At 38.3% G+C, this 13,819-nt stretch overlaps 1 protein-coding gene across 2 annotated transcripts in view; it reads left to right on the top strand.

The window, feature by feature from the left end:
• LOC103465623 (solute carrier family 23 member 2) overlaps positions 1-8,617 on the top strand; it is a 63,395-nt gene extending 54,778 nt beyond the window's left edge. For both annotated transcript variants that reach the window (XM_008410623.2, XM_008410624.2), the window contains 2 exons: positions 7,908-8,003; positions 8,084-8,617. In XM_008410623.2, coding sequence (XP_008408845.1) covers positions 7,908-8,003; positions 8,084-8,268 — 281 coding nt within the window. In that variant the 3' untranslated portion in view covers positions 8,269-8,617. The remainder of the gene's footprint in view (positions 1-7,907; positions 8,004-8,083) is intronic.
• Positions 8,618-13,819: the final 5,202 nt, after the last annotated feature.

Here is a 13,819-nt window from a genome sequence, read left to right on the forward strand (position 1 = left end):
CCGTGCTGAAGCAGAAACGATACTTCAACGTATTCCGTCATCTGACAAGTAGCAAGTCTACTCCACTTTATTCACCAAAAACTGTTTTTTTTTATTCACCAAAAACTGTTCTGTAATCTGGAACGTTCACTACGTTGAGCTCCAGTTAGCCGCCTTATCTCACTGCGCGAGAGGCAACTGTGTCATGCGTCACGGGCAAAAGGTCAAAGGTAACAAGGTGACCAGAGGGCTTATTATGTTGTACAAAAAAAAAAAATAAAAAAAAAATAATAATATTTTTAGTACATGTCATGTGTCACAAGAGGGCTTAGAAAATAATAATACAAAAAAATAAATTAAAAATTAAAAAAATTGACCAAAAGGGCACTTGGGGGCAAGGAGCAAAAAGGGCAGCACCCCCAGCAAGCCCAGCAAGCACCCCCAGCCTCCCCCCGCTGCACGTGCCTGCTTATTATATTTGGGGGGCCGGTAAACGACAGCACAGAAAACTGGGTTTACGTGTCTCATCTCAAATGACGTAAACTCAAAGCTGGGGAAAGACATCTGTAGAAAACACTGCTTACATTTGTAGCCCTGTTTGTAAACAGTCGCTGTGCCTCCCCCTCTCCCCGAAGCCCGTGATGAATTAAAATAAGCACAATTCTCAGATAGAGCGCTGGACTCACCAACACTTAGCCACGTCTCAGTCACACACAGAAAATCCAGGTTTTGGTAAGTAAAAAAGTCCCGAAGAATAAAAGTTTTATTCGCAAGCGACCTGGCGTTTACCAGGCCAATCCTGACAGGAGCTGGATCATGGGCTTCAACAGGTCGGGAAAACCGGCACAGCGGTCTCAGGTTTTGGAGACACTGTCGGCGCATGTTGAGCCGGGAAGGGCAAGGGCGCCGGTGTAGAGGGGCTTGAACGCCGACCACGGGTACCAAGCAGACATCAACGGGATCCAAGAAACGAGCCTAGAAATTATCCATGCGATGATCGGGTAAAAGCAGAACAGTGCGTCAGATAAAACTTCAGCTTCACCAGCCGGCCGCTTCGTCTACTGCGACGACGGAACCCGGAACAGGTGACTCGGAATCTCCGACAGAAACGGGGGCAAGGATTGTTGGCCAGCAACATCAAATGACATCATATCCTGGACCAAAGGTTAGAGGTCTAGTAGTGTGTTGCGATCATACACCAGCAGAGACTCAGTTCCGTAGWTGACACAGGTCAGAAACAGTATAAACATAAGCAAACGTGAGAATGACAGACGAGCAGCCACACACACCGGCGCCATCTTGTCTTCACTTCATCACTTCACCCGCTGGGGTGATATTTTCCTACTTTCTGCTGCACTATTACTTAAAATCATAATAGAATACATTGCAATTTGTTGGTTGTAATGTGACAAAATTTGCTAAGAAAACTTTCACAGAACAAAGTAACAACCAGCACGCCATTTTATATTTTAAATGTTTTTTCTCATTTAACCATGTGTGTTCTATACCTGTGTTAAACTGACGGGTTATAAGATCACAACTTGCTGTATTAGCTTGTCAGGATGAAGACTGTTTGACAAATTGTGCCAACAACTTACTGGCTTATCGTTTAGGAACTACCATATCTTCATCACTGGTTTATCAGTATCAGCAAGACTACTATGTTTGAATGACATTTACTGTATCTGGTTGTTGTTGCTGTATAGCTCTCCCATGAGAAGTAGCCCTTGATGGTGCCCGTGTTCTTTGGTATGCATCCTGAAGCAGTCATGGTCGGTGGCTAAAAGGAAACCACCATCTGATTAATTAAAGATAATAGCTTTGATTTGCCAAAAAAAATAACACTTTTGTGTCAGGCTGATGACTGAAAATGTTAGTGTTCTCCCATTGTGTTTCCACTTTCAGATTACACTTGAAAAGATGGGAGCAGTTCTGCCAGCCTAAGCTTCTAAAGGGAAGGTGTTGCCAAATCCCAGAGGCCCCAGATGGCAAACAGTTTATCATTAGCCTTCAGCCTGGATTTCCAAGTGACAAGGACAGAGTTTACCGTTGTCTTACCTGAACAGATCTAAATATCTTGTTTTTCCATCATTTTTATACTCCTGTCAAGAGTCAACAGAGGGAGTAGATGGATTTAGTTTGCTGCTTGTTCTGTCAGGCCAAACCAATCAGACGGGTTCCGTTGGCATGTAAGGACCAGTTCAGCCTGCTGGGGGCAATGCTGTGTCTTCTATGCTCCTGATCTTTGATTCCTCTCAGATTTTGTACTCTTTGGCTTGTTTCTTGTTAGGGTCAGGGTATGGAGGAATTTTTTTTTTGTTTTGTTTTCCAAGCTTCCCAGCACAACCAGATGAACTGAACAAACCTTATTAGCGCCCACAAGGTGTGCCCACTGTGGGTGAGACTGTGAAAGAAAACACATACAAGCTTAAGGAAGACGACAGATGAAATAAAAAGCGGCTCACAGGGGATATTTTATACTCTGGAACATTAGTGACCCTTTCTGTTAATGCGTTTAACCATCTAACTAGATAATTGTCGGTAAAGCTGGTCTGCTGTGCTACTCATATATGTGTGGGCTGGTGGAAGCATAAGCAGAATGACATAAGTGGTGCAACAGGTCAAAGGAGAGAATTAAACTGTCGAGGTGACAGGTGAGCATTGTAACCTATGCCCAGGGTTTAATCTGGGTTAAGTCCAGGTTAACTGGTACCTCTGGGTTGTTTGTGTACCATTGTCCACAAATGGTGGTGGCTGTGGGTAGTGTCTCTGCTGCTTTGCAAGAGAGAGACAGAGACTGCAAAAAGATGAGGAGACAAAACATCAAGAGGAAATTAAAGTAGACTTCTAGGTGTAGGAACTAGTCAATGAGTCTTTTGTTGTACTTTTAGTTCAGTGCAACTAATCCCAATATCATTTGCACCACTGGGTGTAAAATAAGACATAAGAAATCTTTTAATTCAATCTACATGTTTCTTGTGAGTGAAGTCATATCCATGTTTTTGAGTGACCCAGATTGAGTTAAATCTGATTGAAAGGGGGTTTGAAGACTAGGGCATTGACCTTTCAACCTCATAGACTTAAAGGTTATGACCAAAGATGAATTATCAAAAAGTGAAAGCATGGGGGAAAAATTGCTCAAAAATTGTAAATGAAACATCAAAAAACATTTTTTTTAACTTCCTTCATGGTGTTTATGCCACGTTTTCAGAAACTTAACATGAATCTCAATTCACATAAGAAAACGTCTTGTTGGGGTTGGTGATATGGCCTTCAGATTTTATCACTATTTTGTGGTACTGTTTTGATAACAATAAACAAGACAGTTCTTAGTCAACTGTTTGACTGTGACTGCATGACACAACGTTCATACCCCCACAAATACTAGTTTTGAAAAAAATTCCCATTTTTAATATGCTTCTTTAGCACACCAGTAACATAAAGAAGTGTGATTTATATCCATAATCTGCACACTGTAATTTAATTTAACCATATTTCCATATGTATTTATATTTTTTGATACTCTCATTGAATAAACAGTGGAGAAAATCATAAAAAAAGAAATAATCTGAACAATGCATGCAGTTTTTTTTTACCTTCATTAATAGGAATTTATTGCGACAACGATAAATCTAAAATCTTATCACAATAAAAAATTTATCATGATAAATGATAAACAATACGATAAATTCCCACCCATACTATACAGTATGGTATATACCCCTGTGTATTTGTACAGGGGGATAGATATGGCCTCAGCCAGAAAAACACATCAATGCAGTTGAAATACAGGGGGAGAAAATGTGCAATGAGTTGAAGACGTCAAAACCACGTCAGTCGCAGGCCATCAGCTGCTCTTGATGCTACGTCGACTGGTTTTAATGAGACCATTTGTGGTGGCCCTCTATGAAGGCATTGTCAAAAGCGCAATCCCCAAGATTAAACAGTTCTTCTATGCAGACATAAGACTTTGATCCTACAAGTCATGTGATGTGAGTGTCTCCAAGGGAAGTGCTAATCCAGAGTCATCACTGGGCATAAAGGCTTGTCTGGTTTTCTCAGGTCTAGGCTGCTTACCTCCCAAATCCTCTTGGCTGACCCCCATGACAGTGGCTGTAATCTGCCCGGATCAAATAAAGCACCCTTCTCCAGAGTCTCTCTAGCTTCAACACTCAGCTGATTTGTCCGCACAACAAGATAGAGGCGTCTCGATGCTTGTTGTAAACAAACCGTCGCCTGTTCCAGACATTCTTTAAACTACCGGCTGTGTGAGTTCCAGTAAGCTCAGCAGGTACCATGAACTTTTGACTGGCATCTCTCTGGGCAGGAGAAATTTCTGTTTGTGTGTGTGTGCGTGTGTGTGTGAGCTTGCTTGGGCATGCTGGCATGTGTGTGTGTGTCTTGGGTTAACCAAACAAGAGTGCGTTCAGATTAAAACTACGTCAGCGCTGTTTTCAGTTCTTGATTCAATTCGATACAACTTCATTAGGAGGTTTATTGCCAGAGGGAAGTTATGAAAGCAGGGCATCCAACATGCTGGCATTTGCACTCAATAGTCCTCTGTGTTCACCCTTATGCTGGTGGTCAAACATGCCACATAAAAGGCCAACACTGACTGAGAAATTCAGTACTCAGGGGTCTGGTGACAACAAAGGGTTCCCTTTTACCACCAGAAGACCTTCTTGATTTCTCTGATTTTTAATGCTTGAAGACCTCAGTCTTCTGGTGATGTATTTTTGTTTTCCTTGAATCAAACATTCTTAATCAGTCCTGCCATGTTACCTGCCATATTGCAGCTTCTTAAATCGGCAATATGTAACTTTGACGAAAATATGGTTCTCACATATTTTTTCAAATTGTCACCATGTTGTGACAGTATGGTATGAGACASATAATCTGTGAAAAGATGGAGCTTCTCCACCTCCTCCCAGAGATCCTGTTGCCGTTTTGGATAGATGTACCGCTCCCGGTCAAAAAACAACCAATCAGAGCCCTGAGAAAGGTCTTAGCGCTGTCACTGAACCTTGTGTACATGCTTCTCAATGTGTTAATGGCAGAGAAACAACTTACCATCACAGAAAATCTGTTTATCCACCATCATCAGTAGCCATGCTAGCTGGAAGAAGGGTGTAACAAATATTCCACACTATATCAGGATTTTACATATTTCTGGAGCAAGAAGTGATAATACAAAACAGATATATTTTTTTTAAACACTAATTTTTGCAGAAATATTCCAAAGTCATATGGGAGAATATGCTCTAAACTGGGAATTTTATACCACAATTGTAAAATGTGTGTAACACAAAAACACTATTGAGTATCGCCCAAACAACACCAAACCCACAGTCAACATGGTGGTGATAGCATCATGTTCTGTGGGGTTGTTTTTCTTCAAACCGGATTTCATTTTATTATTTTTTGGCCTGCATGGAGGAACTTGTGATGCCACGTATTACAGCGTTTTATGTTTTATAAAAGGTTTTGGGCTCATTGAATCTTTAATGTGGCTTACAGACTCAAAATCCACAGGTGTCTGCTGGAAAGCTGATAAGCAATTTGTAACTTTGGGAATGATCTAACCACAGTCAAAATTCTGGGGACAAGAGATGTGCTAACAATCTATAATGATCAAAGTGAATGTTGAAATTAAACCTGAAGATTTTCCTACAAAGAGTTAGTGTTGGTATGCTTTCAGGTCTGTGCACCTTTTTTGTTTTTTACTTTAGAGATTTGTTTTTCATTATAATTGCCATAGCATATATGCAACATTAACATTAATTGGTGGAAAATGTTTGGAAATTACTCATCATGTTCTCAATTTTTTAAACCTCTACACTCTGGAATTTTAACAAGAGTGTGTGGCCACTGAACTGTTCCAAGTTTCAAAAAAAAAAAAAAATAACATTCTTCTCTCCCCTTTTTTGATGGATTTATTTATTCCTGGCCCTGAATTTAGTTTTTCTTGGCAAAGGTGAAGACATTCATTTCCAACATTAAGGCTTGAACAAATACTATAAAGGTTAATTGGAATTTTGTTTGTGGCACCTCCAGATTTGGAAAAAAAAGGAGCTTTTGAGAATAGGCTGTTCCAATAAAAACATATCAGATAAGTTTTTCAGCTGAGTAACTGACACACAGTTTTATAAAGTGAAATGCTGTGGGATTTCTTTAATGTCATTTTTTTTTGTTTTGTTTTGCTTTCTTTTTGACGCTTTAATCACCCACTCAGGAAATATTCCCATCCTGTATGCTCACATGTTCTCACAGGAAAGTAAGCAGCCATTCAGTCCTTCACCAGTTTATTTTTTTTTTATCCTTTTCATAATCTTCATCAACTATCAGCTTAAATTTTGTTTTTCTCACTAACCCTCAATGGTTAGCTCATGAGAGCTTTAATGGTAAATAAAGAAAACAGATACGATCTTAAGTTTACATTTTGAATTGAAGTTCTGGATAAACTTTGAATTTGAACCATTCTTTCTCCAGGGAGGAAGGATTGTGATAATGATTTTTAAAAGAAATAATTAAATGTACAGATTTTAATTTACTGCTTGATATACTGTTTGTTTTAGCTAACAGTAAATTAGCTAAAACAATTTAGCTAATTGACTGTTAAATTTGCTAAGTTTAATGTATTTAGCTAATTGTTACAATTGTATATGCTGGTACAATTTTACGTGTATAATGTGCTATGTGTATTATACATTATACATATATTTACGTACATCAATGTAAATTACTTTATAAGTCACACTGAAAAGCGACAAGGGCAGAATCTATTAGACAGGAACTCTTAAGCACTTTACGATTTGATTTGATTCAGTAGGCTACGATGCGATTATAAATCAGTTACTGGTGTAACATGACAGAAATGTCACCAGTATATATATTTTTTTCCCCCACAATTAATTGGAACTTGAAATAGAACATGTCCTGATCCAAATTATTGACCAGAAACTAATCACTGAGAAGGAACAAGCTAGTGTTAGCATGCTATCTGCTAGCCTACTGTTTAAACTCTTCCCAGACGTTCCAAGCAGAGCAATATCCATGTTAATTTCCTATCCAATTTCAAGGCGTTAAATTACGAGGTCAAATTTATTTGGAGTCATATTTGATTTATGCAGCATTTTTGTAACAAGGGAAGGAAGCATGGTTACTTTATTGTCATGATGTGGTGGATCAGAGGTGGTGAGGATGAACGCTGAGACCCAGGTTGTGAAGAAAATGATGTGTTTAATGATGAAAAGCTCAAACAGTCCAAATACAGGCGGCACAGCAGAGAGAATAGCACACAGCTAACTACCAGTAGCAACTGATACACAGAGGACTAAAAAATGAGAGCTAATGCTAACCAGGACTTAACAGTTCTACTGGAGAGCAGAGACATGAGATGACAACTGACATTAGACGCTGACAAAGACGAGGACCCAACAAGAGACAAAGACAACAGGTGGGTTTAAATACACAGGGAGGGTAATCAGGAAAACTAGAGACAGCTGGGATCGATCAGCAGGGAGGACAAGACATCACAGAGACTCACGGGGAAACGAGGACACAGAAAAAAACAAGAAACAAATAGACAAAAACACAGATCGTCACATTTATTGTGCTTTAAAATGATTCTATGCGGCTGAAATTCACATAATACTGCCCCTTTAAAAGAATTGGGCAAAGAAGAGTGGGCTTCAACTATTCAACAGAAAAGGGAGTTTGTTTGTTTTTTCCGTAATGAGCTTACCATTTAAAAACTGCATATGAAATACGTGAAAAAAGTAATGCCAACAAAAATCTCTACTTTTTCCAGGAATTATTGTTGTTTCAGAAACTTAAACTTAATTGATCAAGATCTTTGACATTTATACAATTCAAGATACTGCACAATCTTTTTAAAGGTGCTTAACCTTTTTTATTCCCTCCTAAAGGAATAAAAGAGCTGGACCAGGTGATCACAGTGCTGTTCACCACACATATGTTCATCGGTGGATTTTTTGGGTTTCTTCTTGATAATACGATTCCAGGTAGAGAAAAAACATTATAAAACATCAAATTATTACAAAATTCATTGTTGCTGCCAGCTTACCCACTCTTCTCTTTTTAGGCACGGACAAAGAAAGAGGCATCAAGAACTGGCAGGATAAAGTGCAAGAGGACGGCTTAAATTCCTCTGATTTGTCATGCTACGACATCCCGTTCTGCAACAGTTTTCTAAAAAGGTTTAAATGTTTCCAGTATCTACCCTTTCTGCCGACTTACAAAACCTCAAATAAAAGAGCGTCAACATGAAGAAGTGGAAACTTACTGGGCAATATTAATCCCAGAATCCTAAATGAAGCCACAAATGTTGTTTTTACCATTGAGCCTCACTGTGAGGTGATGGTGCTTTTATAAGACCTTACCTATATATTGAACTAATAAAGTAAAATGTGAGTTGTCTATTTTTTTAATAAATATTTGGTTTGACTTTGTTGATAAAATTAAAGTATTTGACTTCATTTGCTTCGATGTGTGAGTTATTCCCAAAATAAACCAATTTCTCATATGATTATTACTACCTCATCATTAATAGTAGCTTACTGAATAGGAAGGATTTTAAAACAAATGTGTCTTAAGTTTATATACAACTGTATATTAATGTGAAAGTTACATTATAATGGCATTGTTTAAGAGCTTTTACTAACTTCTGTTCTAATACTCCTTAACTGTGATAATAAAAAGTTATTTCAATAAATAACTTTTGAAGATTGAATGGCATTGAGTAATAATGCTCACAATTCAGTAAGGAATCACATTACTGTGTTTTACATTGGAAAACCATGAAACAGTCCTTAGAGCCTGTTGATCAACTTTATCAACACAAACTAGAGAAATATTTAAAGATTTTATGTTTTTTTTAATAGTGATAATTGTGGCTTACAAATGAAAACAGAATCATTTTATGTTACTTCAGATCAATAAAAAATATTGATATAATATATATATATATATATATATATATATATATTTATATATGTTTGTTATTTTTTGCAAACTTTCACATTTCAAACCCAGAAATTTCCATATTTTAATCTTATTTTTTTGACATTAAATTTTTGACTTTGAAAACTTTGAATGTTCTTTTCTAGATTTTTCTGCAATGGTCCTGATACTCCGTCATAAGATATTCTTACAGCTTCACATAGCTAAAGTTAAACTCAACTAAATTATGGGCAATAATTATGGTTCTCGCTTGATTTAGACAATATTTTTGTGTACGTAGAACAAGTCTTAGATCTTTTAGTTCTACCTATGCCCAATGGGGTCAAAAATAAAAGTGGTGGTTTATGATTTTCTTGACGGTTTTTATGTTAATAGTGACAGCTACTGGAACTTGTAATTATAGTTTGAAATCTCCAAAAACCACTGAAAACTGGTGCATTTAAAGTTCTCTGAGCTGGGATTATATGCGACGATCCATGACCTGAAAGCCGCCGTTTTGCTCATCACTGATGTCTTTGCTCTGAATACCTCAGGTTGAAGTATTTTTTAAACAATATTAGATCAGTTACAGTCAGGATTAGGACTGCGGAGGAGGTTAAGTGGGTTAACGTAAACGCTAAGATTAGGCACTCGAGCTAAAGGTGAGGTTTAATCCCCCGATAATACAGCTTTACACAAACTATGTATCAAGGTTTTAAAACTAATCTTTGAAACTTAAAAAAAATAATTTCTGATTTCTGTCGCGTATTCATCACTGATCCTTATGGAAATTCCTACAGCAAGTTTTGGTATAAAGAATAGATGGCTCTCAACTGTCTTAGAGTTCATTTTTGACCAAAATATTCAGATTGTGATTCTCCTCATTAAGGCCGAAATGTCAAACTTAGGAGATGCAACATGTGCCAGTAGAAGAGAACTGAAGGACCAGTCACATGTTGCTCCCCTTCGTTCATTTTCTGCGTGAAGAAGCGACAATCATTTTGAAATTTGTGAATTTTCATTCTCGTACATGTAGACGTGCACACGAACACCAGCGATGTGCTATAAGAAAGTTTAACACTTTTCTGCTTTCTTGTGGCATTGCTGCCGTTGCCATCACATGTCAGGTGTTGGTGAAGGAGACTTAACTTACCGCTGTCGCTCATCACTCGTCACTCTTCTCCTATAACATTTCACAATGTTGGAGCACACAGGGAGAGGCATATTTAATCATTCCTCTTCTCTTTCAAGCTCATTCAGTGGGTAAAGTCTTTTTCTGTCTTCTTTTTTAACTTGTCTCACAAGTTTTCTGTAGCATTTAGATCAGAAGGCTGATCTAAATGCTGAAGGTTGATTTCTGGAGAACCTTGCCTGCAATATTTGGCAATATGTTGAAACACCCAATGACAGTTTATTGCTGGAGTCCACCATATTTGTATTTAAATGACCATATATGTATTTAAGATACTCAGTATTTGAAAGAATCCTTGATTCCACTTTAACTAGGTTCCCATGGCGTTTGGAAGAGGAACCGCAGCATCATAGATCCTCCACTATGCTTAACCGTTAGCCTTTTCATACATTCATCCTTTGTGAAATCTTTCTTACTTCAACCTTTACATCTTCAGAAGGGCTGCCAAAGATTGTTCATGCAGCCTGTTGGAAGGAGGATAAGCTGCTATTAAAATAAGAATATGGTCATTGTAACATATTACCTCAAAGCTCAACATGAATAACTTCCAGTTCAAATGTGGGCGTCGCACCTGCTGGGAAGGTTTAACGCGTTTATCCACAGTTTTCAAGAAACACCTCGATGACTTCCTGTTCCTTGAAACTCGACGCCAGCTGATGATTGGCTGCTTCCTCTCTTGCAAAGTTTATCAGTCATGTGAACTTGGCTGGATCGATGGTTCAGACAGGTGTCGCTACCAGGAAGATGTTCCTGACAGAATCTGTTTCCATGAGGATCACTCGGCAGGAAGTGCTGCACATTTTCAGTCCAAATGGCTTATTTAAAGCCTAAATCTTTTTATTTAAGGACATAAATTATCATTGAATACAATATCAAAATGTGGCGCATTCATCTCTCTGCTACATCAGCAGCACTTTATCTAACCAGTAGGAAAGTATATACATTTTAAAATGTATGAGAAATATGATGCATATGTTGTTAACTCAGCGTCTAGATATATCTACTGACTGAACGCTGTCAACCCAAACAAACATGTGGTGCAGATAGCAGGGACCTTTTTTATCGCATTCCTGAGATTCATCACAATCTGTGAACCAGAAGCAGCAACAAACACAAAACTTAGAGCGCTGAAACAACCGCTGCTGCCTGCTCGACACCAACAGTTGCCGCGACACAGGGACTGAAAGGAGGTCACACACATTGGGTGCCATATGTAAAAGCCATGTGGCCCGGTGGGGGCGGGGGGTGTCAAGTCTGATAGTCTGCCCGATCTAGGAACAAGGTCGTTTGCAGGGAATAAAAATGAAAGCTTGTTTTGCACAGATCTAACAGGATTACCGAATGCTTACGTGGATTAAGCCGTATCGGCATATGCGAGTGTTCATTATGAGAAGAGGCTCCCCTGGTCACAGTGTTCTGAGCGCGAGGTATTAGAGAAAGTCTGTTGGAACATTACCTGCCAGGGTTTTATCATCCCTTGGGAACGTGACTTATTCTAGATGCCAGTCAGTCTGAGCTCAGTCTTGGATTTTTGTTTTCTTGAAGAAGAAAAAGAAAGGTAAAAAGAATATGCTTTATCTGTAAAAAGCAGAAGAAGGTTTGAAAACGATTATGCAGAAAATGTGTTGGTTATTCTGTGAAAGTATTACAAGTTTTCAACTCTTTTTTTTTCTTTTGTTTATTTTCCTTGAAAATTTTGAATGGCCTGCTATTGTAAATTGCCTCCCCAACAAAAGAGTGCATTAGAAAGTTTTTCTTAAAGGGGCAGTTTTATTCATTTTCCAGACACATTGGGCCATTTTACAACATAATCAAGTAATTATGTTCACTTCAGTTTTTAAAGAAAATGCTATGTCAAATATGACTTAAAAGTAATTTCACTTCATAATTTACCACCTTGAAACTGGGCCTCTGTGTCTTTAGGAAACTCCTGCTCTTTCTGAAACTTTGCCTTAAGAAAGTCATGACAACATGGCTCCTCTATTAACCCTTTAACAACATTTTTACCAGTGTTGCACTGAGAAGTAGCTCCTGTAATGAGCTGGCTAGTTCGAAGGAGCTGAAAGAGAGGTCTGCTGAGTGAGGCGAAAGCTCGGAATCCCGGAAACTGCAGTTCAGAGGAGGGGCTCCATATTGAAGGCGGGGCTAGGCTCAACCATTCACACAGCTGAATGGTTCCCACAGGAGATTCAATGATTTTCCAAACTTGCATTAGAGGCAAGACAACACTCCAAGTATGTTTTCCATGAGAGAGTAACATCATAACAAGACGTAAAGCTCAAGAAAGTTGATTCTACATAATACTGCCCCTTTAGCAAATCATGAGAAGCAGCTGAATTTAATTGACCAAACAATCAGAAGGAAAAAACAAAATGAAAGTTGTCTAGTTTCCCTCTGGTTACTTTATGCAGCTTTACTCCAAGGTTCAATGTAATTAACTAATCCATGGAGTCCAAAGAGCTAAAATCCATCATTTACTTGTTTTATTTGGGTCACTCTGATGCTGGAGTCACAAAACAGTCAAAACAAAAACATTTTCAGACAAAATTTGTTATTTAGTGATGACTTTACTTGCATTTTCTCTATGATATATGAAAAATGTTTAAATGTTTTAAGATTATTCAACTAAAACTTAGCAAAAAAAAAAATTAAAAATTAAAATGTGAAAGGCAACACATGTTTGAAACTTCTTGAAGCTCTGCTGGATCGCTGTGAATTTAGCCAGAAAGAAACAGCTGCTGGTGTAATTAGTTCCAACTGATTCAGTTCATTAATAATTAATTAACTTAATTAACWAATTAAGTATACTAAGGTCAGAAAATTGGTCTTTTAGACAGCAGCTAAACTCCATGTCTTTTTCAAATTAGTTTATTTACATAGCTCCAATTCGCAATGTTGTTTGTTCCGCGCTATTCAGAAACTATTCCTGAATAGTTTATGTTGTGCTATAGACCGGTAAATATATGCTGGGTTTATGAATTGTTCCTGTTCATCCTCATTAGTTTCATTCGTGTTATTTAGGTTTGCTGTTCATTTCCTCGTTTAGTAAGTGTTATATTTTTCTTAGTGTTACGCTTCTTGTGTATTTCCACGTGTTTCCTCAGATTGTCGTCAGCCCTGTTTCTCCTTTTGGTTTGGAGGAAGAAACGGGGTCTGGGTGTTTAGGTGGAACTGGTGGTCAGATAGGTCGAAGGAGTTCTTGAACTGGGAGGTGGTCCAAGAACTATTGTTTGTAGGAACTTGAGCAGGTGGGGGGAGTAACCCTAGGAGAAGGCAGGAGGAAAATGTTAGCAAAGGTTTTAAAGCACATGGAAAAATCATAGGAGACGCAGAGAAAACTCGAGGTTCCTGTTTGCTGCTTTCATCCTTATCGGTGGATGGCTGATAATTTGCAGGTGTGAGAGCACACTACCAGCCCCACCCTAGGGTGGGGCTGTTCCACAAACATGATCTCTGACAGAAGGAAGCTAAATTTATTAGCTTGTATCCAGAATCTGGTTCTTTCCACCATGATCATATCTTATTAAGCGTAAAGGTGACGGACAGAATGTAGACAGTCGAGTAAATTAAGAGCTGTACTTTTTCTCCACCTTTTTTCTTAACAACTGACTGCTGGAGAACCAGCATTACTGCAGAAAGCTCCTAAACCATGTACAGGGCAACATTTATTATTTTTTTTTTGCACTT

The sequence above is a fragment of the Poecilia reticulata genome, linkage group LG6 (genome assembly GCF_000633615.1).
Source record: "Poecilia reticulata strain Guanapo linkage group LG6, Guppy_female_1.0+MT, whole genome shotgun sequence".
Classification (NCBI taxonomy): domain Eukaryota; kingdom Metazoa; phylum Chordata; class Actinopteri; order Cyprinodontiformes; family Poeciliidae; genus Poecilia; species Poecilia reticulata.